Source organism: Marmota flaviventris, chromosome 4 (genome assembly GCF_047511675.1).
Source record: "Marmota flaviventris isolate mMarFla1 chromosome 4, mMarFla1.hap1, whole genome shotgun sequence".
NCBI classification, from domain to species: domain Eukaryota; kingdom Metazoa; phylum Chordata; class Mammalia; order Rodentia; family Sciuridae; genus Marmota; species Marmota flaviventris.
In genome coordinates, this window is record NC_092501.1 from 70296998 (window position 1) to 70321962 (window position 24965).

Here is a 24965-nt window from a genome sequence, read left to right on the forward strand (position 1 = left end):
AAAGAACTTGTATTAGCCCAGACTTTTTTTTTTTAATGGACAATATGAAAAAAAAAATCAGTTTTCTCTTTCTAGTTTAGGTTTCTCCAATAGAAACCTATGTATAAAATATGCTGTTTTTTCATATATTCCTTGGCGTAAAATTTATGCATAGAGCACAAAAGATTATTTCTTGGAATTAAAGCCATCATAGGATATCTCAGAACAGCCTGAGTCTTTGGAAAAGTTTCAGTTCCAACTACAGTAAAATTAGTGGAGTTTACAAAACCCTGGGCCGTTTTTTATCCAAAAAGGCTGCTTTTTAAGCCCCCTCTGGTCAAAAGACTTTGCTAAGAGTCTGAGGGGCACAGACCCAGCTGTGTTGTCTGGTGTAGACAGAACACCAGACAGGATCCAAATGGCCTGGGCACTCATTCAGTGCCAAGAGTACTTCCTAATGGGAATTTTTCATTTTTTGGTATAATGCTCAGCAGCTCACAAGGCACATGAATGTATATCACCTCATTTTGTTCACCTCTAAGAGAAAATGTTAGTATTTGATAATTCTGCAGTCTTTTCCAGTTCTAGTTCCTTGCTAGTCTGACGATGTGAATTACTTTTGGTTATTTATAGCTGTTGTTGCTGCTGTCAGATAGGCCCCAACCACTCTGTAGACACAGTGACCCACAACAAAGGAGAAAAATTAACTTTCTATAACATGGTCAGATTGATCCATTGGTACAAATTCCTTCATTGAAGTACTCTATATTATATCACAATTTATTAGTCATGGAAGGCCACTGAGACTTCTCTTATTGGAAAATATAACTTGCATGGCAGAAGTAGGTTGCATAGACTCCTAAGACTAAATTCACATTATCATCACACATTTGCTTTATCCAGTCAGAGGATATTGGGTAGTAAGGCTGTGTATAGTCATGAGGTAAATGATTAGCAAGAAACTTGATGTGAGGCACATCTCATTTAGGGTGATGATTTTTTTTTTCCAGTTGTACAGAAGGGGCTGTTAATCCAATTTGTTTTACCACTGGTACATGATATTGAGATTGTAGGTTGACAAGTTTAAACTGAAAAATGTGCTTCACTTTTTTTGCAAGTAAACTAGACACATGGTCAAAGCTTTAGAAATCTGGGACCTACGTGCTCTGATACGGTAGAGAATACAGCTAATTTCATTCTGAAATGTATAACAACATTGCTTTCACCTGCTAATATTTAATCTTCAGTTTGACTTTGATATATAAAAATGAAGTTGGCTTTAAATTATAGGCACAGTTTTTGCGTTTTTACAAAATATTAACTTTAAAATCAGTCACTGAGAAGCAATTTGGATACAAAATATCTAATCACAAAAATAGAAAAGGTAATCAAAGAGCATTTCAGAAGGAAACTTAGGAGCCAAGGTGCATTTAGTTGAGCTTCTCCAGGGACCTGTAATAATCTGTCAGGACTTTCCATGCTTTGGGGGCCATGAAGCCATCTGGGGGATTTTCTCCTTCTCTGGCGAGTTTCCTCATACGGGTTCCTGAGATGAAGTCGAACTCATTGTGCCTGTCACAGTAGAGCAGCAAAGAACTCAGGGTAGGTCAGTAACATCTATCCTAAAGGTTCCTGGAATTAGGTTATGGGTTTATACACCCACATTATTTTCCTTTCTGTAAAATGTTGCATTTTTGAAAATGATCAGTTCACTAAATCTTCAGGAACTTGGCAGAGGAAAAAGGAAATCATGGCAACTATGTATTCAATATTTACTGTCACCTACTCTATTGTGAGAAGTGTCTTGAGGCCCAGGACTGTTTTCTATTTTTCTGCCTAGTTCTGTGGGCTCTCAGCCTGGGGAATGAGTGCATCATAAATACTCATTGAAATCTTTTTCTATGTTGCCCCCCGCCCTTAATGTCCTAAGTATTTGGTGCATGCTGAAAGCAGACATGTTGAGAAAGAAAAAAATATATATATATTGTGGAGCTGAGGATTGAATTCAAGAGAGTCTCATGCATGCTATGCCAGTGTGCTACCACTGAGCTACAACCCTGTCCTTGAAAGAAATATTTATGGACCATTTACTATGTGCATGGGACTGTGCTGCAACTTCAGGAGATAAAAAAAAAAAATGTCCAAGACCAAGTTTTGACTCCAAAGAGACTTCATTCTAACGGGGAGCGTGTGCAAATGTGCTGGAGAGTTTCCCAAAGGGCCAAAATTTTGTCTCATCATTCCAGTCATAAAGATTTTGACTAATTTTTCTCTGGAAACCTACCTTGTTGGATCATAGAAGTCCATGGCTTTTTTAGCCTTATTATAGGCAGCCACTCGGAATGGAATGATTTCCACAGAGGTGAGGCCAGGGGCCATGCTCAAGACCTTCCCCCCATGAGTGGGTTCATACAGGTCCTTCTTGGTCTCAGGGTGGGGCATTCCTGCAGGATCCCTGCCCACGATGTAGAAGTTGGCCCCTGCAATCATCCGGGCCCTGCAGTGCCACTGGACCTAGGAAACATCATATAAAGGACATGATGGTCACCACAGGCCAGGTCTATGGGTCTCTGCTTTAAAAGTAGTTCAGTAATACTGGTCACCTAAAAGTTGCAAGAAAGCCAGTCCTAACTAAGACTGTGCTCTCTTCTTCATGCTTGGTTCTGTTGGGTTCAATAGGAGCTTCAAAGAAAAGAATCACATAATACCCAAAGGACCTAAAATCAGCATACTGTAGTGACATGGCCACATCAATATTCATAGCAGCTCAATTCACAATAGCTGAGCTATGGAACTGACCTAGGTATCCTTCAATAGATGAATGGAAAAAGAAAATGTATATATACACGATGGAATATTACTCATCTATAAATAAAAATGAAATTATGGAATTTGCCAGTAAATGGATGGAACTGGAGTTTATGATGCCCAGTGAAATAAGCCAATCCGCCCCCCCCCAAAAAAAATCAAAGGCCAAATGTTTTGTCTGATAGGTGGATGCTGACTCACAATAGAAGGGGTTGTGTAGGGAGGAGTAGAGGTTCACCAGATTGGACGGTGGGAAGGAAGAGGGAATGGGAATGGGTAAGGCAGTAGAATGAATAGGACATTACTTGCCTACATTCATATATGAATTCACAACCAATGTAACTCCACAGCGTGTACAGCCACAAGAATAGGAAGTTATACTCCATGTCTAAATGTTAAAATACATTCTACTGTCATGTATAACTAAAAAGAACAAATTTTTAAAAAGGCAAAACAAAAGAAAGGATCATATGAATTCCCTCCTTAGAACTCAAGGATGTATTTCCTCATCTCTTCTCCAAACAGGACAGCAGACTAGGAACACTCAGATCTACTGACCTACAAAAACTATAAACTTTGCTATCCCGTCCTTCCTTATTTGGCTAAATCACAGTTTAAAGGAAATTACAGACTCCAACATGAGCTAATAATTACCTTTCACATGCAAACATTGATTCCAGTTCAACAGAACACTGCCCTCTCTAAAGCTCAGATAGAAATACAAAGGATGGAGATTTAAGAGAATTCATGAACTTCAGTTTGGGGCAGCTCAAAGGTTGAGACTTTCATCATACTTTTTTCAGACTTCTTCAAACATTACACTGCTGGTGCAGTAGGACAAAGAAGATCCCTGATGGGCTCACTGGGTTAGGATAAAAGGGAAACATTTACCATTTTTGTGTGTATGTGTGGGCTGAGGATTAAACCCAGGTCCCTGTACATGCAGGCAAGCACTCTACCAACTGAGCTACATCCCCAGCCTGACATTTATCTTTTAAGGACATCCTCTCCCTTCTAAGAGGCTCACTGGGCATGTTGAATCATTTATGATGATTGAATATTAGGCTACATACAACTTGTCCAATAACCCAGATGAGCTCCATTACCTATCTGGTTCACAAGCCAGCCTCCATATTCTCAGAGGCAATATATAATAGGTTTGGCTTGATGTTTCTAGCATTTTTACAAATACAAAATGGCCACATTGTTAAACTGGACAAAGAGACCAGAATTTGCTCATGAGGAAGAGAAAAAGAATCACAGACTCATTCACTCTTCTAGATACACAGTTTGAGCCTGCGTCCTGATCTAATTGCCCAGCTCAGGGATTACTCACCTCTGTGGGGCCGGCATATAACATAGGAGATGGAAAGATAGCAACAATGGTTGATTTGGGGTCCAGGACCCCTTCCTCAAGCACAGCAGCATGCTGTTTCATCCGCCAGTCCAGAGGCACATCATCATCCTTGGTCCAGCCCCCCAGAGGGTGGAGCAGGAGAACTGGGTGTTTGTAGCCCCTCTCCAGGAGCCGGCGACGAGTGTCCTGCATCAACAGAGCATGACCATTGTGGACGGGATTGCGCAACTGGAAGGCAAACACTGCATCTGGGAGAGAAAAGCAGAAAAGTCAAGGTCAAAGAAACGCACTGTTTCTTGTCCATAAGAACAGACAGGAAAGAAAAAGCTATGTTTATAGTTCAGTGTATTCATTACATCCACTTGCTTTTGCCTATCAGCTGGATAATATGCCTGGCCATCAGGAGTGTTAATCAAACCCCACCAATCAATGCAAGATTGCTTAGACAATGAGAGGATGCAGACAGGAAGCCATCAAGGGAGGCTCAGGAATGAACACTTTTTTTTTTTTTTTTTGAACTGGGGATTGAACCCAAGGGTACTTAACCATTGAGTCACATCCTCAGCTCTTTTTTATATTTTATTTAGAGACAGGGTCTGTCTGAGTTGCTTAGGGCCTCACTAACTTGCTGAGGCTGGCTTTAAATTTGCCATCCTCCTGTCTCGGCCTCCAGAGCTGCTGGGATTCTAGGCATTCACTACTGTGCCTGGCTGAACACATTTTTTTGCAGGGCCTTTACTGCAACCAAGGTTCAGGAAGAATCAGTGTTAATCAGTGCTCTTGCTCTAGTCCTGTTTCCCCAGGAGATGAATAATAAGGAAGAACATTTCCTGGGGCCCATGCATGGCGCAATAATCTACAGATATAAATACTACTTTAGTGCACATCTAAACCCAATGACTCAGTAGGCTGAGACAGAAGGACTGAAAGTTCAAGGCCGCCTTCAGCAGCTTAGTGAGAACCTGTCTCAAAATAAAAAATAAAAAAGGTCTGGAGATGTAGCTCAATGGTAGAGCACCCTTGGGTTTGGTCCCCAGTGCCACCAAAAAAAAAAAAGACTTGACCATCATTTTAAAGTAGTTTTAAAGAAAGCTTAAAACCTACTCCACACAATGATAGACTTCTGAGAGCCTTACTCTCTTTCTGGTGGTGAAATATAGTTAATATATATCTAGAATATAACAATCATTCATAATTCTATCATTACTTTTCCTTCTCTTTTTCAAAATGTATAAAGAATTACAATCTTCCCTTCTCCTTAGTCCAACTCCATCCCCAAGAGGTAGGTAGTTGCTGTTATCTGCCGTTTGGTGCCATATTACCCCAGAAACTTTTCTGCTTTTATATACACAGGTTAGGGTTTTAAAAATGATTTTTTTTTCTTCCAAAATATGATTGTGCTGTACATATTGTTCTGCAATTTGCTCTTTTACTTAATACATTTTAGGTATCTTTCTGTGTCTGTGCATATTTCTAACTACTGCATAGTGTTCCAGCATATGAATAGACTACAAATTTGAACTGTTTCTATATCATAGATATACCTATAGATATTTTCATTTTATTTTATTTCTGTTTATTTATTTATTTATTTTGGTACTGGGAATTGAACCCAGAGTCGCTTTACAAAAACTGGGCTACATCCCTAGCTCTTTTTATTTTTTTTAATTTTTTGGTACTGGGGATTGAATTCAGGGACACTTAACCACTGAGCCACATCTCCACTTTGTATTTTATATTTTATTTGTATTTTATTTAGAGATAGTGTCTGAGTTGCTTAGCACCTCGCTTTTGCTGAGGCTGGCTTTGAATACGAGATCCTCCTGCCTCAGCCTCCTGAGCCACTGGTATCATAGGTACGTGTCACCGTGCCCAGCTATTTTTTTTTTTATTCTGAGAACAGTTCTTGCTTAGTTGTTGAGGACACTGTTTAAATCACTGAGGCTGGCCTTAAACTTTCTATCCTCCTGCCTCAGCCTCTGGAATAGCTGGGATTACAGGCCTAATACCAGATGTTTTCATTTTAAAATACTGATTCCTGATATCTTTAATTCTTTTATCAGACTATGGTAGGCAGTACTAACAAATGCACTCAAAGCAGTTTACATACCAGCATTCATTTCTTTACATTTCTGTTTGAGCTCCAGAGGTGTCAGACGGTATTGGTCCAGCCCGTCATTCCATCTTATTCTCTCCAGCACCTGAAGGTCTCCACCAACCAGCCAATCCCCACTTTCCATCACCATCTAGAAAGAACATGATTAAGTGCCCCTGGATTCAAGTTCCAGTATTTTTTTAAAAAAGCTATTTCATAAAGAACAAAACCATAAACAAAAAAAGCATCTAACTTCACTTGTAGCTCAATCATACAAGTACTTTTTCCTTAAGCTAACCATTGTATGTTAGTATATGCAGTGGAAGTACTTTAATGTGTACTTCTCTTTTTGTAACAGGATGTGAGAGAGACATGAATTCAGGTCAAGATTTAATAATCATTTTTAGAGCTTCATCAAGAACATTCTTGGGGCTGGGGTTGTGGCTCAGTGGTAGAGCACTTGCCTAGCATGTGTGAGGCACTGGGTTTGATTCTCAGCACCATGTATAAACAAATAAATAAATAAAAGTCCATCAATAACTAATAAAAATTAAAGAACATTCTTAATTCAAGTTTCTTTTTTTTTATGCAAGCTCATGTTGATGGAGAGTACAATGACCATGCATCTAGTTAGCTGTCACCATTTAGAGTCTAAGGTGCCAGTTTTATGCATGGTTGCTTTTATATCAACTGTGCAACTGTCAACACAGATACACAGTCTTTGTATCATGAGCATAATTTTATGCTTGGAGATTCTCTGGCTAGCTCATGGACAACTCCAGGGTTTGGGAACCACTTCTAGCATACTGCTCCTACAGTCTGATGTATCTTGGACTATTTCTAGTAAGGACCCAAAATAGAGGCCCTGGGGAGGGGGGAATCAGACAAGTTGTTTTCTACCAGTTAATTATTGTTTAGCATAATTTCTAAGGAAACTCTCAAAAGATGAAGCTTCCTTCACTTATATCCACTTTAAAATTAAATCACCAAAGAGCAGCAAAATGTAGCAAAGTCTGCATGGCAGGCTAGACATAGACGGTTCACTAAAACCCCATTTTCTCAATGATCTTCATTAAGGACATCAGGATCACTCTGGGAGAAAGGACAGTCCTTTCAACAAATGCACTGGGGAAAAGGCACACTCATATATTGCTGGTGGGACTGCAAATTGGTGCAACCACTCTGGAAAGCAGTATGGAGATTCCTCAGAAAACTTGGAATGGAACACTTTGACCCAGTTATCCCATTCCTTGATAGGCACCCAAAGGACCTAAAATCAGCATACTACAGTGAAGCAGCCACATCAATGTTATAGCAGCTCAATTCACAATTGCTAAACTATGGAACCCTTCCACAGATAAATAAAGAAAATGTGGTATATATACACAATGGAATATTACTCAGTCATAAAGAGAAACAAAATTATAGCATTTGCCAGTAAATGGGTGGAACTGGAGACTATCATGCTAAGTGAATAAGCCAATACCAACAAACTAAAGGCCGAATGCTTTCTCTGATATGCCGATGCTAACTCACAATCAGGGTAGAGGGAGACAGGGAAGAATAGAGTACTTTGAATTAGACAAAGGGGAATGAAGGGAAAGGGGGAAAATGGGAACAGGTAGTAGAACAAGACAGTAGAATGAATCAGACATAACTTTCCAATGTTCATATATGAATCTTACACCATATCTTACACTTACACTTATCTTACACCATAAACAGAACTTAACTCAAAATGGATTAAAGACATACATGTAATACCTAAAACTACAAAACTCTTAGGTAAAAATGTAGGGAGAAACAAGGAATTCAGTAGTGATTTCTTGCGTATGGAACCAGAAAAGCACAGGCAAAAAAGCAAAAGTAGACAAACGGGATTACTTCAAATTTAAAAACTTGTGTGCATTAAAAAATGGTCAACAGCTGGGCGTGGTGGCGTACCCTGTAATTTCAGGGACTCAGGAGACTAAGGCAGGAAGATCACAAGTTCAAAGCCAGCCTCAGCAACTTAGCGAGGCGCTGAGCAATTTAGAGAATCTTTGGTTTCTGCCTCCTGAGTGGCTACAGGTCCGTGCCACTTCACAGGACTGAGAGGGTCTTGAAGAGATGTTGCTCAGCAACTATTCACAATGGCCAAGAGGTGGAAGCAAACCAAATGTTCACCAGTGAATGACTGGATCAATAAAATGTGGTATACACTTACAATGGAATATCATTAGCCTTCAAGAGGAAAAAACATCCTGTTAAATGCTACAACATGGATGAACCTGGAGGACATTCTGGTGAGTGAAATAAGCCAGTAGCAAAGAGACAACCACTGAATGATTACATCTATATAAGGACAACTTGTCCATCTGAAATATTAATATAGGAGGAGGTGCAGTGAGCAAAAGAAAGCTGATTGATTTAAAAGGTTGCTGAAAGCTGCTCAGAGGCTGAGTCCAGAGGATCCAAGTGTAAGGTCTATTTGGGCAACTCAGTGACAGCCTGTCTGGGAGAAAAAAAAAATGAAATTAAAAAAACAACACCTAGTAGGAAGGCACAAAGGTAGTAGTGGAGCGTTCCTTGAACCTTGCTGTTATGGCCAGATATTGGGGTTTACAATGACCTGCATCCCAGAGGAGTCCAGGGAATGGGGTTGAGGTGAGCAAGTGGTGGTTCTCAATATTCTGCTCATGGTGACATTTGACAGGCATTAGTGATTGCCACATTTAAACTAGGAGAAAGTATGCTATTGACATCCAGTGTGTAAAGGATAAGGATGCTACTATATATCCTGAGCTGCATGGAACAGCTGCCCACCTTCCTCCATGCACCAATAAAGAATTATCTGACCCCAAATGTCAATAGCATTGCAAATGAGAAAACTGGGGTAGAGCAAGGGTAATTGGGCAAGGTATTTGGTTCTGTTTTCATGGCCCCCTTTGTAAGCCCTGTACTCAGGCAAATTATTTAAAAGAATATTTTCAAACACCCATAACTATATATAACTTTGTCCTCATTGCTTAAACTTAGACAACCAATAAAATTTTCAAATTAAGACCCCAAATCCCTGTGGTGCAGTAGCTCATCTGGACACTAGGGGTCCTCCCTGCACTGCATTGCTCTATTGAAGACGCTGACTTCATTTACCACCCAGCCTGAAAGCCAGTCTGATGAGCAGTGTTGAAAGTGTGACATTGGCATTTCTATGATGGGGCAGAATGACTGCAAGGGCAATGCCCTCTCTGCGGTGTTCCAACTATCCCCAGACTGGGTCCAACTGTCAGGAAGGGAGGTCCAGTGCTTGTGGCCTATAAGTTCCCACTCCCTCTCAAGCCTCCTGCCAAAGGGAGTAGGAGGGCCACAGCCAGGGGATTTGCAAAACTGGATGCACCCAGAAGAATGAGGATCAGGCTTAGCAAGTCTGGTGGAGTGGTGAAAGAGGAATTGGGTTTGGAATCACAGGCAAGAAGAATGCATAAAGGAGGAGATAATGAGTTCAAGCACTGGAGCAAAGACTAAGAAAGCCGTGGCAAATAGAATGGGCCCAGAGAGGGCAAGGAGAGGAAGAAGGCAAGGGAGTGGGCAAACTGAAAGGAGAGGAACAGCTGAGAGTGAGAAGCTGCAGAGGCCAGAATGAAAAAAGAAGAGAGAGTAGAAAAAGAAATAGTAGGCTCAGGAAAATAAGGCCACAAATATGGTCATGATGGAAGGGGTTCAAAGAAAAGAATTGAGAAGAAAAACCAACATGATACAAGCGGGGGATATACATTCTGTTCTGCAGTGTCTATCATAGTCATGGAATCTGGAGTTTTAAGGGACCTGGAAATCATGAGGATCTAATGTTTTCATTTTCAGGTAGGAAGGCAGTTTTGTGGAGGGAAAGTAGCATAGTTCAAGGGCACACAGCTGTCTTACCAAAGCCAGAATCCAAGTCTAGGATTTTTACAAACCAGGGCTTTTCTTTCCACCACACCCAGTGCCTCTAATCAGTGGCCCACTGCTTCCTGTTTCAGCCTCACCTTCAGTAGTACCTGTCAGAGGTGTGGGCAGGACAAGTACAAATTGCTCTGGGAGCATTCAGAAGGCATTTATTCATGCTTATGTGTCATGTGCGTTAGGGCTGACTTTCTTAAAGGAGGGAATAAGATGAAGAGGCAGGAGTGGACAGTGTCCTACGCTGAGGGAATGAGCATGTGCAGAAGTAAGAGAGGGTATCATTTACTGACCAGAAGAAGATGTGCTGAGTGGCAGTGGTGAAAGGCTAAGAGATAAGTCCCATCTTTGCAAAGGGGTTCTCAAATAAAGTTTGAACAGTTCACTCTGGCTGAAGAATAGATTAGAGGGATAGGGAAGAAATGAAATGTCCTGGCCCAAACTGAAACAGGAGTGAATAAATTTAAGTAATACCTGGGAGGCAGAACTTTGTGGTTGAATGAGCAAGAGGAGAAGTAAGAAGCAAGAACGACACCCAGGTTTCGGTTATAGATCACCATTTGGATGGTAGGGCTGTTGGTGAGATAAGGGACACATGAGGGGGAACAAATCTAGGGAGAGGATGAGCATGTTGAGTTTGGGGTGTTCTTCGATATATCCAGGTGAAGTCATAGGAAACAGCTCCAGGTAATTATCTACTGAAGTAGTTCTCAGCACATTCAAATCATGGTGAGATTTAAAACCTCCCAGGACCAGGACTGATCCAAAGCCAATTTAATCAGAATCAGTGAGAGTGGGATCCCATCATGGGTAATTTTTAAAGCTGCCCAGGTAATGCTATTGATCGAACTGAACTTCTGGTCTGTATTGTGGAGTTAAAGGACATAATTATGACCTCTTTTTCCTATCCTTCACTGGGAAGTCACACTTTGTTCTCTTAGTTTCTACATCTATAAAATGAAAGAAATGATTTTTTTTTCCTACTTCACAAGAGCATTGTGAGAAATAATTACTGCCTGGAAAGGCTTTGAGAGCTATGGATGAAAGGCATCTGGGTTTCTCCAAGCGTTATTTTTACAAGTTTCACCGGCTCTTCCTCATGATTTCATCTGGGATCATGTCACATGGTTTCATAGTGACTCAACAGAGTCCTTGAATGGACCGTCAGGAGTGTCATCAATGAGGAGCTATGGGAACAGACAGTCCGTTTCCTTGGTGACATAAAGAAAATGCCATTCCCAGTGCCACATGGAAATACAAGTCCTATGATTACTTTTGGGAGTAACAACTTTTGGAGGTTTAGGGTTCTAAAAAAAAATTATGCTAAAGTATGACTGAGTTCCAGGCAGCTAAAAAAAAAAAAAAAAAAGCACAGCGAAGAGCTTTTTTCCCAATAAAACCAGTGTTTGTGTTTTCCAATAAAATTCTGTGTGTCTGGTAGATGCAACAACCCAAGGGTAGTGTATACCGGATGAGTGGCTTTCTTTCTCTGGTTATCCATGGCCCATTTCTCACCATTAGCTCACTGAGAATGTTTATAGAGTCTCTCTAACGATCTAATGGTACAGAGTCACTGACAATATTGTCAAAGTCACAATAGCACTCCTTGGCTTCTAATTCTTACTCCAACTGCTGACATACATCAGCAAGACAAGATGAAAGACATAATCACTTAAGATCACCCAAGAGCTTCCTGAGGGTTTTTTTTTTTTTTTTTTTTAAGTGCAAGTCATGTGTATGTGGATGTTAGACCTAAAGAATAGAAATATCTGATCTGCCATAATGAAAAGCCGTTATTCTTTGGGTCACTGGGCAAAGATAAGATCCCAAACCCATATGATTAGGATCAGGAAAGAAATGACCAGAAATATATTTGAAGCCTAGAACAAAATATTCCTCAAACAGCTCTAAGTCAGTATTCAGAAATTACAAGAACTGTCTGGCAGCCTCTTTGAGAAAAACCGTGTAAATGTATTTGATCTAGATATGCATTAAGGTTGAAGATTCTTATTGTTTTTTCCTCTCCTAATGCTGGGTATTGAACTCAAAGATGCTTTACCACTGAGCTACATTCTCAGCCCTTTTACCCTTTATCGTCATCATCATCATTATTTTGAGACAGGTTCTTACTAAATTGCCCTAGCTGGCCTTGAACTTGCAATCCTCCTGCCTCAGTCTCCTGGGTTACTGGGATTACAGGCATGAGCCATTGCACCTGGCTAATGATGCTGATCTTGAGGGTGGCTAGCTATATCCAGTGAGTGAAGAGGCTGCTTTGCTTGCCCAGTGCCCTCTTTCATTCGGATTAAGAAATTCCCTGGAGCCACTCTTGGGACAGGACCAAAAGGGCCATAGTTCGGTTCCCTTGCTGAGGCTTTTGGCAGGCTGTTATGTTTTATTTTATGTTTTTAGTATGTAGCCAAGGCCATAAATTGGCTATGTTATGGTTAAGGTGTAGTCAAGGTCAGAAACATTATATATATATATATATATATATATATATATTTTTTTTTTTTTTTAAGTTGGACATGATACCTTTATTTCACTTATTTATTTTTATGTGGTGCTGAGGATCGAACTCAGGGTCTTGCACATACGAGGCAAGTGCTCTACCGCTGAGCGACAACCCCTGCCCAAGGTCAGAAACATTCTGATTCAGTGTACATGCTCAAGGTTATAAACATTTGCTTGTGAGCATGCCCATTGATGTAATCTGTTGGCAGTGTGCCTTCTTTGTTAGGACTGTATATAAAAAGGGAGCTAAGTACAACTGGCTGGGGGCTGAAGCTGGAGGCTAGAGGCTGTTTCCACCTCTGAATAAAGCATGTCTACTATCCTAACAGCATTCTGCCTCTTCTTCCACCTGCTGGGATCCCAAATCTGTTTCCTGGGTCTGAGCCCTGGCATAACATCTACCAACAGGGACCTTGAAAATGTCCTTTCTGTCTTGGAGCATTTCACAACTGAGAACAACAGCAGCATAATTTTCTCTGGGGTCAAGGGACTGGAAGAAACCTTAGAGTTATTTTGCCTGGCCGTTTCTTTTGTCAGTGAAGAAACAGGTCCAGAAAGATAGCATACTTTGTCCACCAGGAGGCTTCTTAGAGCCTCTGGGCCTTGAACTGCTCTTGATGAAACTTGGGAACTTGCTGAAAGTTATTCCAGTTGGGGAATCTGAGAAGTCAAATTAGTAGTATTTCTCTCTCTTCATTTTCCATCCTAATGTGTTTATCTTGGATGAGAAATGGTTTCTGAATCCAATTTCACATATTTTTATTTATGGGAAATGGAGATCCCATAATGCCCTCTCACTCTCACCCCCACCCCCAACAGCAGTTAGAAGTTGTGAATGAACCTGAGGAGGTTCATTTATGATAAATGATCCTACTCAGAGGAACACATTTTTCAATCTTGAACATACACACTGATGAAAATGTATTAACCTTCCTCTGGGAACTCGGCCACTAACTATGCTGATTTGTGTTTACTGAAAAGGTTCTTTGACCCCCTCACTGGCCACAGAGCATGAACTCTGAGTTCACTCTCCAGAGGTTGACTGGGTTTGTTCTGTGTGAAGATATTTTCCTTGATCTTTTTTAAGATGAACAGGGCTAGCGGTGAGTTTGTGCATAACTACACAAATTTAGTCTGGTATCATGATTTCCACTCATGACACCAGACTAATTTATCTACACACTCCCATTTAGCTGAGGATGTGACCATCAGAGGATCTGAGGTCTCAAGGATCTCAAACAGAAAGACATTTCTGTATCCCCCTTTAAAAATATCTTCCAAAGCCAAGCTTGCAAAACCAATCTTAGAAAAGCATTCTTCCATTGAACCTCATTCTTCCATTGATTCCTCCATGAAGGAATTAAAAAGAATGATTTCTGTTCTTGGTTGAAATAGATCAGGAAAGTCCTTCCAAAGATCTCACAACTTACTTTGATATGGGGATGTTTTGAACATGTGGTCCCCCACACGCGGGAACAGTGCTCCTCTTTCCTATGCTCGTAGAACTCAGGGTCATGCATGATAGCCACTCTTTGTCCACCATGTGTCAGGACAAACTTGCTGCACCCTTCCAGCCGTGTCTTATCATCCGTAGAGACGGGCAGCACGATGGGAATGCTCATGTTGATCACTCCATCTGTGGAAAGACCCGTGTGATATGTGAACACTGGAAGTAAGGTGTGCCCTCCCTGCAGGATGTCTCACATGTGCACAGTGTCCCTTCCAAAGAGTCCCTTTGAATGCTTTAAAACCCAAATCCAGCATGGCTAGGTCAGCTGTGTGGGGTTTTGTTTTTGTTTTTGGTACCGGGGATTGAACTCAGGGGAACTCAGCCGCTGAGCCACATCCCCAGCCCTATTTTGTATTTTATTTAGAGACAGGGTCTCACTGAGTTGCTTAGTGTCTTGCTATTGCTGAGGCTGGCTTTGAACTCATGATCCTCCTGCCTCAGCCTCCCGAGCCACTGGGATTACAGGTGTGTGCCACCGCACCTAGCTGCTTGTGGGTTTTTCTAGAATTAGTGATGAGAAGTCCTGAAGGGCTTCCCAGAGCAGGAGATGGGCAGTGGGTGAAAAGTGGGCTGAGTGGCCCACAAAGGTGGCCTAACCTTGGGTATGGGAAGGCCATGTATCTCTTTTGGGGTTCTGCTTTTGTTTGTTTGGTACTGGCGATAGAACCTAGGGATGCTTTAAAACTAAGCCACATCCCCAGCCCTTTGTATTTTTTTATTTTGAGACGGGGTCTTGCTAAGTTCCTGATAGATACTCATTGAGTTGCTGAGGCTGGCCTTGAACTTATGATCCTCCTGCCTCAGTCTCCTGAATAGATGAGATTACAGGTGTGCATTACCACACTCGGCCTGGGTTCCATTTTTAAAGCTTTGTCCTGATCCCAATGCACGAGGAAGCTTAAAGCCTTCAAAAACCCAATTAAACAAAATAAAGTTTGATGAAACAAAACAAAACTCTCTAGTTTTTTTGGAAACCAACACTAGGCATGGCCAACCCACTGAATTGAAAAGAGAGGAAAACTCAAGACAACCCACAGTCCCTGGGACCCCAAATACGTAGTCCTTCTGATGCTCACTGTGGTGCAGGCACAGCAGCACCTTTCAATATTTTTGAAGAGACTGGTAATCTGACTTTTCTGGGAGTCATGAGTCTTGCAAGCTTAACTGTAATTGAGAACCATCAGCCAAAAAATAGGAGGAATAAGAAATGACAGGAGGCCATTACTGAAGCTCCTGCATTTTCTTTGGAAAGTGAGTCCCTCTCACCTTTATGCTGAGTCTTTAAGAGGAATGTAAGTAAACTGCATGTTCCGACTTCTCAGTATATAACACAATGAATCAGAAGGTATAGAATGCACGGTTCAAAGAAGCTACGCCTTCAGCAACATAGCATGTCAACATCTTGACCACAAAGGAAGAGGCAGGAAAACTCTTGATAACAAAGAAACAGGGATGGCTGATTTTATATGAACTCTTGAGTTTGCTCTCCACGGCTAGGCCATCATACCCAGATATTTGGTCAAATGTTATTTTGATGATTCTTTGAAGATAATTTTAGATGGGATTAACATTTAAATCTGTAGACTCTAAGGAGCTCATCCTTCATAATGTGGCTGGGCCTCCTCCATTCAGTTGAAGGCCTGAAAAGAAGACTGATCTCCCCAGAAGAAGGGGGAATTCAGGCAGCAGGGTGCCTTTAGATTTCGACTACTACGTCTCTGGGTCTCCAGCCTGCTGGGCTACCCTACAGATTTTAAAGTTGCCTCCAATCGCACGAGGCAATTTTTTAGGGTAAATCCTTTCTCCTTCCCCCTGTCCCCTTCACATATATGTATATGTGTTATGTTTTTTGTATGAGAACACTAACACAGAAGCTAAAAATACAGAAACACCAATAATCTCACAAATGTCTCAGGTATCAGACATGAAAGCCCAGCTTAATAACTAGTAGGAGTAATGAAAACAGAGTTATTGAAAAGTTTGCTTATGTTAAACTTTTGTGTGTGTGTGTGTGTGTGTGTGTGTGTGGTGCTGGGGATTAAACTCAGGGTCTCACACATGCTAGGCAAGTGCCTATCACTGAGTTTTGCTTCCCCCTCCGTCCCCCAGTGAATTTTTTTTGAGTGAATAAGGGGGTTATTTTTTTTAAGTAAGAATATTTTGAAGTGTCTCTAGATAAAATAGTTAAAATATGTAATTGTTTTTCAGTTGGAAGCTTAAAAGAGTAGAAATTGACTCTCATGTTTGAACAATGTCAATGTAAAAAAATAAATATGAAACCGTGCCCCCCAATATCTTTTGTAACAATGCTCTAACATTCTAATAAGCACATCTGCCTCTCAATTGTACTTACAGGTGAAATTGTACTTACTGGTTAGGTGTGTAACACAAAAGAAATATCAGGGAAACAGATTCCAAAGAGAATCAAAGGAAGATGAATAAAGGAAACATTCAATTCCAGAGTAAATACGAGCAGCTCTTCATGGATTTGAGAAAATATGTCATAAACTAATGAAATCATTTAAATCTAACTTTCAAATCCAACACTTACAATGCCTCTGACAGAGTTAAATATTTGAATTCTATTGTTTTGGGGCATGAGACTCTACCTTAGCAGCTATAAAACCAAATTTTCCAGGCATATCACTTTGCACCTTTTAAACACTCTCTAAAATTACTAGGACCTAAGAATATCATAGAATACAGACAGCAGTTACCAACCACAAAGAAACCCAGACTATCATAAAAATTCTGCAACATACATTAGGACCCTTAATAAGACACAAATTAGATATGTGCCTTACAAAAGTAAGTCTTTTGTCATTCAAACAACTCTTTGTTTCCAAGGTCAAGGACACTTAGAGCAGCCAACCCCTTTGCAGAAAACACTAAAGTCTAAGTGGGGAATTTCCCACTTACAAAGTATGTGTCATTCAAATTCTCTGAATTCAGTTTCCTCACTTTAAAAAAAAAAAAAAAGAGGGGAATAGTAAATAAGATGTATTTCTCTGGTTTGATATGAGGGGGCATACTGTTCAGCACTAAATTAATGGTGGTTCATGATGAAAGATAATTAAATATACAGTAGTTCAAGTGAGGAAAAGAGAGAGAAGTAAATTAAGAATACCACTTTCAAGGATGCTGACATTCTAATTAGAAATTGTGCTTATGCCAGACATGGTGGCCCCATGGTATAATCCCAGGGAGGCTGAGACAGAGGATAGAAAGTTTGAGGTCAGAATTGGCAATATTTTGAGACCCTCAACAATTTAGCAAGACCCTGTCTCAAAATAAAAATAAAATAAAAATAAAAAGGATGGGGATGTAGCTGAGTCATAACTAAAGCACCCCTGAGTTCAATATTGTATACCAAAAAAACCCCCAAAACCATGCTTTCTTTGGATTGCTTACTAGTCATACTTGCTAAAAGAAGGACCATGATATTTGACTCTGTTTCTAAAGAATGACTTGACCAGAATAAAGCAATCTGCAAAGCCAAAAGTAGGACATCACGCTGGAGGAAGCCTCGTCCTGCCAGCAACATGCCTGCAACTTTGTCTTGCATCAAATGTTCTGGGTGGAAATCCAAGGGATGCTTCACTTCCCGTTGCAATTTTCTCCTCTGGTCCACCAGGTTACTGCCCAACGTAGCCTCTATTCCCCCTTCATCTCGTCCTGGAGTAGGCATCCATAGTGACTAAGCAGCACGCCCCTACCGTGGTCCAGGTCAAGGAGTGCATCTGTAGGATGCTATGGAAAGTAGTCCTACTGATCCCACACCTGTGGCTGCAACTGCATTTGGGAATAAACAGATTTACTGTGGGTTCCCTATCATCTTTCTCAACTTTTCTAATACATAATCTTAACTGTGCTAAACATCCTCCGTGGCTTTAAACATTGATTCAGGCTTTCTGTCTTTCCCTTCATGTGATTCCAGTTCTGGTGGGAACTACCTTGGGATCATGTAGCACATCCCGTTATGGAAGAGTACTGTTTTTTTTGTTTTGTTTTGTTTTGTTTTTAACGAAGGTAAATCCAACAGATAACTTCCTGTTCAACTGAATGATTTTTCTTTTGCTTTAAAAATATTTTTCAAGCCTTCTGTTTCAGTTTTGGAGATCTGCTTATGGGTTGTATAGATTTTCTGTGTAAACACCAAGTTAATCTTTGTTATATAACTAGGTTTTTTTTTTTTTTAAGGAAGAATAACAATGATGAAAATAATATCAGAGATAAATGATACCTTTGGAATTTTACCTCTTCATTCTGGTACAATTCAGAAATTTACATTCATAGCAAATGTATATTTATTCCCATTTCTATAACTATCAATTATGATAGCTTGAAATTAAATTCATGCATAATCACACATCACAAATAAAGTACAATCATACACAATCCAACCAGGTGCATCCACTTTAAATTGCATCTAAAAAGGATTTTTATCCTTCATTAATTAAAATGTTTTGTAAACATGGTAGAATTTCCAAATTTGTGGAGCTAAAAGGGAACCAAGAGTCATTGGGAAAGAATTATAAATTTAAAAGTACTCATGAACAAAATATGCAACAATAATTTAGAAACAAGTTTACTTTCATCAGCTAAACACAACATTATAAACAATAGTTGCACCTAATCCAGAAATTTCCTGTTACTCCAATTAGCAGAATATAATGTACTATTATTCTACTATAACTGGTTGGATCATGAATTGATAACGATTCCAACTGGTTAATTAAGATTTTTTTTTTAGTCATGTCTTCAACCATTTTGAATTAATGCAACATATCTAATTATAATAATTTAACTACTTGGAAAGTTAAAGTACATACCATAAAGGACCATGCCTAGAGAAATACAAACACAATTAAGAAATATGTTTTCAGCTCTCCACCAAAATAATCTTAAAGTAACAATGTCAAGGAACCAATTCCTGTTATGACACTTCACATTTATAACATACAAATATACTGAACTCTTCCGTTATGCTATGTTTAAAAACAAAGAATATATGACACCAAAATGTTGATAAAACTCAGAATTTGTATGGAATATTGTTCAATACATTCCAAAAACATTGTTAGGATGAATACCTGTTTTTAAAAAAAACAGATTATTTTATAATTATAATATGTTAATAACCCTTCCAACTTCAGCAAGAAGTTATCTCTTGTAAACATGTGATATTACAACCACTGTCAAATGATTTCCAAACCAAGCTCTGGGAGAAGGTGTAGAAACCAACTACCCCAGGATTTCTGGAATCCCAGGTAATTAGAGGACATGAAAGCATGCCCAGGAAAATAAGCACAAGTGTCAGAGCCTGGATAAGCTGGATTTGAATACAAGCTTCAAGTAAGTTGTTTAACTTTTCCAACTTTCTTCCTTCTGTGGATAAAATATCTTCACAGTGGTGTTATCCAGACTAAATGTGATAGCCTACATCAAATTCCAGAGTCACTGGTGTTAGTAAGTGCTGGTGGTGTGTGTGGCACCCTGGTGTCCTGCCTTGGAAAGCCAGCTGCAGGAGAATTGCCATTAAGTGACGGTGTCTCACAAGGCTGTCACGTCTTGATCCCATTTGGAAGTCATCAATGTAAACTTGGTGTTCCATATTTAAATGTAAATGGGACATGATAGGAGGGTCTGTGACAACCCTGGAACTATATTTCCAGTGAGAGATAAAGTGACACAATACATTGATACGGAAGTGGGCCCTCCCTCCTCATAATATACAGTTACCAAAATCACTGACAAATAATTCCTTTTGGGCTTTTGTTTTGCAGCTGTTTGATGATAGGTGAAAGTGAAAATGTGTCTGTGGCTACAAAAAAAACATTTCAAATTTTCAGTGGCATTGAATCAAACCTTTAAGAATGGGTTGAAATTAAATTATATTGGGGCTGGGGTTGTGACTCAGTGATAGAGTGCTCGCCTAGCACCTGGGAGGCACTGAGTTTGATACTCAGCACCAAATAAAAAATAAATACAATAAAGATATTGTGTCTATCTACAACCAAAAGAATCTTTAAATGGTTTTATCTTCATATAGCTGAATTTGTCCATTTAAAAAATTAAATTATATCGATATGAATGATATCTTGCCCCATCTTATGATATATAAAGAAATCTCTTTTGAGAGTTTAATTCTGTGTCCCCAGTCCTGACGCCATCAAGCCAGGCACTGCCAGGAAATTGCTGTGGTATGGAAAATGTGGAAAGTTCCATGGTATGAAAGCAGTTTCCACTGGCTTCCTCCAGATACCCACCAGCCTGCTGCCCAGGAGGAAGGCCAAGCTCCCAGCCCCTCCTAGGGAAGAAATTCCACTTCATCTGTGGTATATATTACATCAGGTTTCCCTGAAATAAAGAATTCTATGGTCTCAAAAGAATCACTGATGTGGGAGAACCTGCTGCTCTCAGGCTTAGAGGAGAAGCCTGTCTGTCTGTCTGTCTGTCCAGTAAGTGAACATCTGCCTTCACAGCCACTCTGTCCTCAAGTGCCAGGTTAACTTGTTAAAGTATTAACAAATACTTATACAAATAAGTATTTGTTGCTGGCTGATGAGATTATCTGTGCTAATTCAACCTGATGTGACTGTGTATAAGCCACTTAGTGTTTTCAACCCTCCAAGTTCTTTTAACTGTATGCAGTAGGGTTTTGTTCATGATAATAGCTAACATGTGTGGAACATTTACTATTGGACTGCTAAAACTTTCAATATTCCAATAAAGTCAGTGTGTAACTAATATTCCCAAAGATGAGGCAACTAAATGCAGAGAGTGTTGTAAGTAATTTTGGCCCAGGTTCATAGTTCATCACTGACATACAAACCTAGCTCCCAGTTTGGCTTCACAGCTCATACTCTTATCTACTACGATATTCTACCTCTGCTTTGACTAAAACTAAACTGAGATACAGAAAGTGGCAGAGATAGGCAGGAAATCATATCCTGGTATACTTTTTTTTAATTGATTGATATAAGAATGGAGGAGGTTTCTGGGGGGTATGCAGAACTTGACTGTAACTGGGGTTGCACAGGTGTGCCCAATGGACTCTGGTTGCAGAGGCAAATGTGCAGCCAGCAGAAAATTTCCATAAGGAAACAAGGAGTCTTCCAGAAAGCCCCAGAAATGGGGCCGGAAGGGTGGAAGGGGTTAGGGGTCATGGAAACAGCATGACATCTGCACCTGAACCCCTTGTGACATATCCCCACTGGAGACACAGGATAAAGGGATTCATACAGATTCCAAGGCATTTGGTGGGACTCAAGCAACTCACTAGAGAGTGCTCAATTGAGGTTAACACAGAGGAAGGGAACATTCTTCTTCCCACTTGAGAAACAGCCCCACCAGTTACCAAACTTAAGTGGTCTGGGAAGGATTTATACCACTGTGGACACAGATAGCCACACGTATCCACACAGCAAGTGATACGTGGCCATGGGCCTGATGCAGAAGCACAAGAAACACACTTCCTATGAACCCTTGGGCTTAAGCTTTGGAAAGAACTGGAATTTCATATGAATAGATAGACTTGAAACCATTGGGGCTCAAGTAGCAATGGGAACGTGAGCTCACTGGCATCCCTATGGTGGTGGGTTTAAGAGCCAGACATTACATGGATTATATGAGAAGTAGGAGCAATAAATGCTTCATTCACCTCATGGTAGTAAGGACCAAATAAGGAGTAGAAAATCAATGTATTTTGCTCATGAAATGAAATGGATATGGTGTGAGAGAGAATTTGCCCAAATCACCAGATGGATTATCTGCATTAGTTATTTTTCATCTTTTTTGGGTCATAGACTCTTTTTTTCCCCCTGTGGTGCTGGGGATTGAACCCAGGGCCTTGTGCATGTGAGGCAAGCATTCTACCAACTGAGCTCTATCCCCAGCCCAGGTCATAGACTCTTAAGAATTCAGCAGACACTATGAACTCTGAGCTCAGGAAAATGACCTCTCCTCCCCTTCTCAGAACAAGCTACTTTTGCCCACTCTGGGATGTTTTCTGTCCCCCACTGAAGACCTAGATCCTAGGTTAAGGAACGTGGACTGCCATTAACATTGACTACTGCAACCATATCTGCCACACTGGCATTTTTCTTTATGGAACAAATACTTGTCAAAGGCACCATCTGTAAAGGGGCCTCTTTTGATGTGATTCACTTGTCTTTTTTTTAAATTAATTAAAAAAATTGTTCTAATGAGTTATACATGACAGTAGAATGCATTTTGACACATCAGACATAAATGGAGTATAACTTCTCATTCTTCGTCTTTTGGCCACAGCTCCAGTTTGGATGCTCATAGTCATGGATGGCTGCAGAATTCAGGGACATTTTCTTGAAGCAGCCTGTGTCTGGCAAGTGTTGAAACTGAGACATCAATGTAAACATCAGCCTTCCTCCTACAGAAATCCTGACCTTCTAGATTCTCTTAGAAAGGACATCAGGAGAGCAGCCTGGTGTGGAAGGATCACCTGTTTTCCAGGGCTTTTGTAAGGATCAAATGAAATAATGCCTGGGAAAATGCTTTAAAAATAGAGAAATGCTATACAGATTACATTATTATCACTGTCAAGACAAGCTAGAAGTAAAGAAAGTGGGTTGTTTTTTTTTTTTTTAATCTGACTTAATCTGATAAATAAAGGCCTCAGGTTGTGAGGCATGAACAGCAGAAGAATAAGGGAAGAGGGCTCATTCTATCTGTCTTTAAGTTCTGATTCTAGCTTTATACCTCATTACCCAGGCAGAATCAGAAAGACGTTCAGGACTTGAACATTTCAAAGAAAGAACATCTGATTTTCCCTTTCTTCCTTAAAGGTCTGGAGCTCTCTGCTCAGTGTGTCTCTACCACTACTCCTTCTCCGTTTCTTAGCTATTTCCCAAGGACTTGAAATAATGTTACATTTGATAAGCTCAAGCAGCTCTAGGAAGGAAATGATCACACAGGGGTCAGGAATTCTTCTGAATAACACATGCTTCCGACCTTAGATCAGTTTTTTGTTTTTGTAGTTGGACAGAATGCCTTTATTTTATTTATTTGTTTTTATGTGGTGCTGAAGATCGAACCCAGTGCCTCACACATGCAAGGCAAGCGCTCTGCCACTGAGCTACAGCCCCAGCCCCTTGGAGAACTTTTCTAAAAAATCCATTAGCCTATGCCCAGAAAGCTACCTTGAATCAGTCCAGCTGGAGTTTAGAGGACAAAAACCGCCTAATGTATCTCATGTGTGGACAAACACTGACACTCTAGCATCCATCAAGGAGAGCAGCTGCTGCAACTCTGCACGACAGGAGCAACTTGGAGGATGGGAAGTGCCCCGTGAGTCAGTCAGTAACCTCTGTGGAGCTGGCCTTGGCTGCCCCAGGATGCAGCCATCAGAGGTGAGCTGGACTGCAACAGTGCTTCTGAATATCAGGACCAGCAAAGAACAGGTGGAGATGAAACAGATTTAACCTTCTTTTGGATTTGTGTGCAAGTGAAATCTTCATTTTTCAGTTCCTTAATTTTAAATAATCAATAATCCTTTGAAAATGATCAAAAAAATCCTACAAATGGAAGTTTACACATAGTAAAATTGGGAACACTGTAAAAGATCTAACTATTTTTTCAAAGCCATTTATAAACCAAAGATGAGTAGTTCCCATTCATGTGCAAGATGCTGGCAGAAATTTTTTCTTTAGTAATAAAGAGTAAGAAACAACAACAAAAGTCATACCATCTAGCAGGGTGTCAAAGTGTATAGTTTGCAAGTATTCCTTCTCCCGCATAAAACCTTTGAGGGGAGTGGCCCAGCCTTCACTCAACACCTGGACCCACTGGAGATCCAGCTGCAAAACACAAACAGCAGGTGAATATTTCCATAAATTCTGTTTCTCTGGCATCTGGTCCCAGGCAGTTCTTTCTTATTCAGTTGTTTGGAGGATGAGGGCTAAATCTTTTGTTAAGTGTTTCCACATATTGTGCTAACCTGTGATCCCAGGGTCAGATAGTCTTAGGTCTAGAATTTTCCTATGGAAGAGCCGTAAAAAGATTCCAAATTGAGATGATTTTTTTTTTTTTTTTTTTTGGACACTCCAGCCTATAACTTTCATTGTAATATGCAACAGCTGAAATTTCAGTCTTCATTCATTTATTTTCCACAAAAATCCTGGTTTGGCTGAATGTTTTTTTACCACATGTACTTACTGGTCATTTGATTGAATTGAGCAAACTATTGAGTCTAAGATAAAGTCCAAAGTTACTAGCATGATAATGAAAGCCCTTCTGGCCCCTAGGACTCACAGAGGGACTTCTGCCTCCTTCCACTCCAGCTGGGGACTACTGGTCAACAATTCCAGACAACGTGTACGTGGTCTAAACACATAAGTGGTTTCGAGCCTGGGTTTTACCCATCCTCTTCTCCACTTTCAACTCCTATTCATCATTTAAAACCCAGCCCATGGGTCATGGCTCTAAAACCTTTCCTATCTTCCCCATGACTGAAAGAATCAATCTGAAGTTGAAGTTCTCCGCCTCACAGATTGCTCTGTTTGGAACTATAATACCACATCCCAGCTGTCATCATGTGTTTTCTCCCCTGCTTGGTGCTCTTGGTGCTCAGGATCTGTTTCACAGAGCTGGGGTTTTATTTATAAATTGGTCATGACTTTTTAGAGTACTCTAAAAAGTCTTCATGAGCAGAAGCAAGTTCCCCATTCACCTTGTCCCTTATGAAACTCCAAAGTTTTAATAGGTAATAAATAGGTCCCCATGAAGACTTGATCACCTTGTGT

At 40.3% G+C, this 24965-nt stretch overlaps 1 protein-coding gene across 1 annotated transcript in view; it reads right to left on the bottom strand.

The window, feature by feature from the left end:
• Positions 1-226: 226 nt before the first annotated feature.
• The window catches only part of Papss2 (3'-phosphoadenosine 5'-phosphosulfate synthase 2), an 83498-nt gene continuing 58759 nt past the window's right edge, over positions 227-24965 (bottom strand). Inside the window, exons 7-12 of the mRNA XM_027949248.3 lie at positions 23909-24020; positions 14105-14310; positions 6255-6390; positions 4124-4392; positions 2264-2493; positions 227-1551 (exon numbers count right to left, since the gene is read on the bottom strand). Of these exons, the coding sequence (XP_027805049.1) occupies positions 1410-1551; positions 2264-2493; positions 4124-4392; positions 6255-6390; positions 14105-14310; positions 23909-24020 (1095 nt within the window). The 3' untranslated portion in view covers positions 227-1409. The remainder of the gene's footprint in view (positions 1552-2263; positions 2494-4123; positions 4393-6254; positions 6391-14104; positions 14311-23908; positions 24021-24965) is intronic.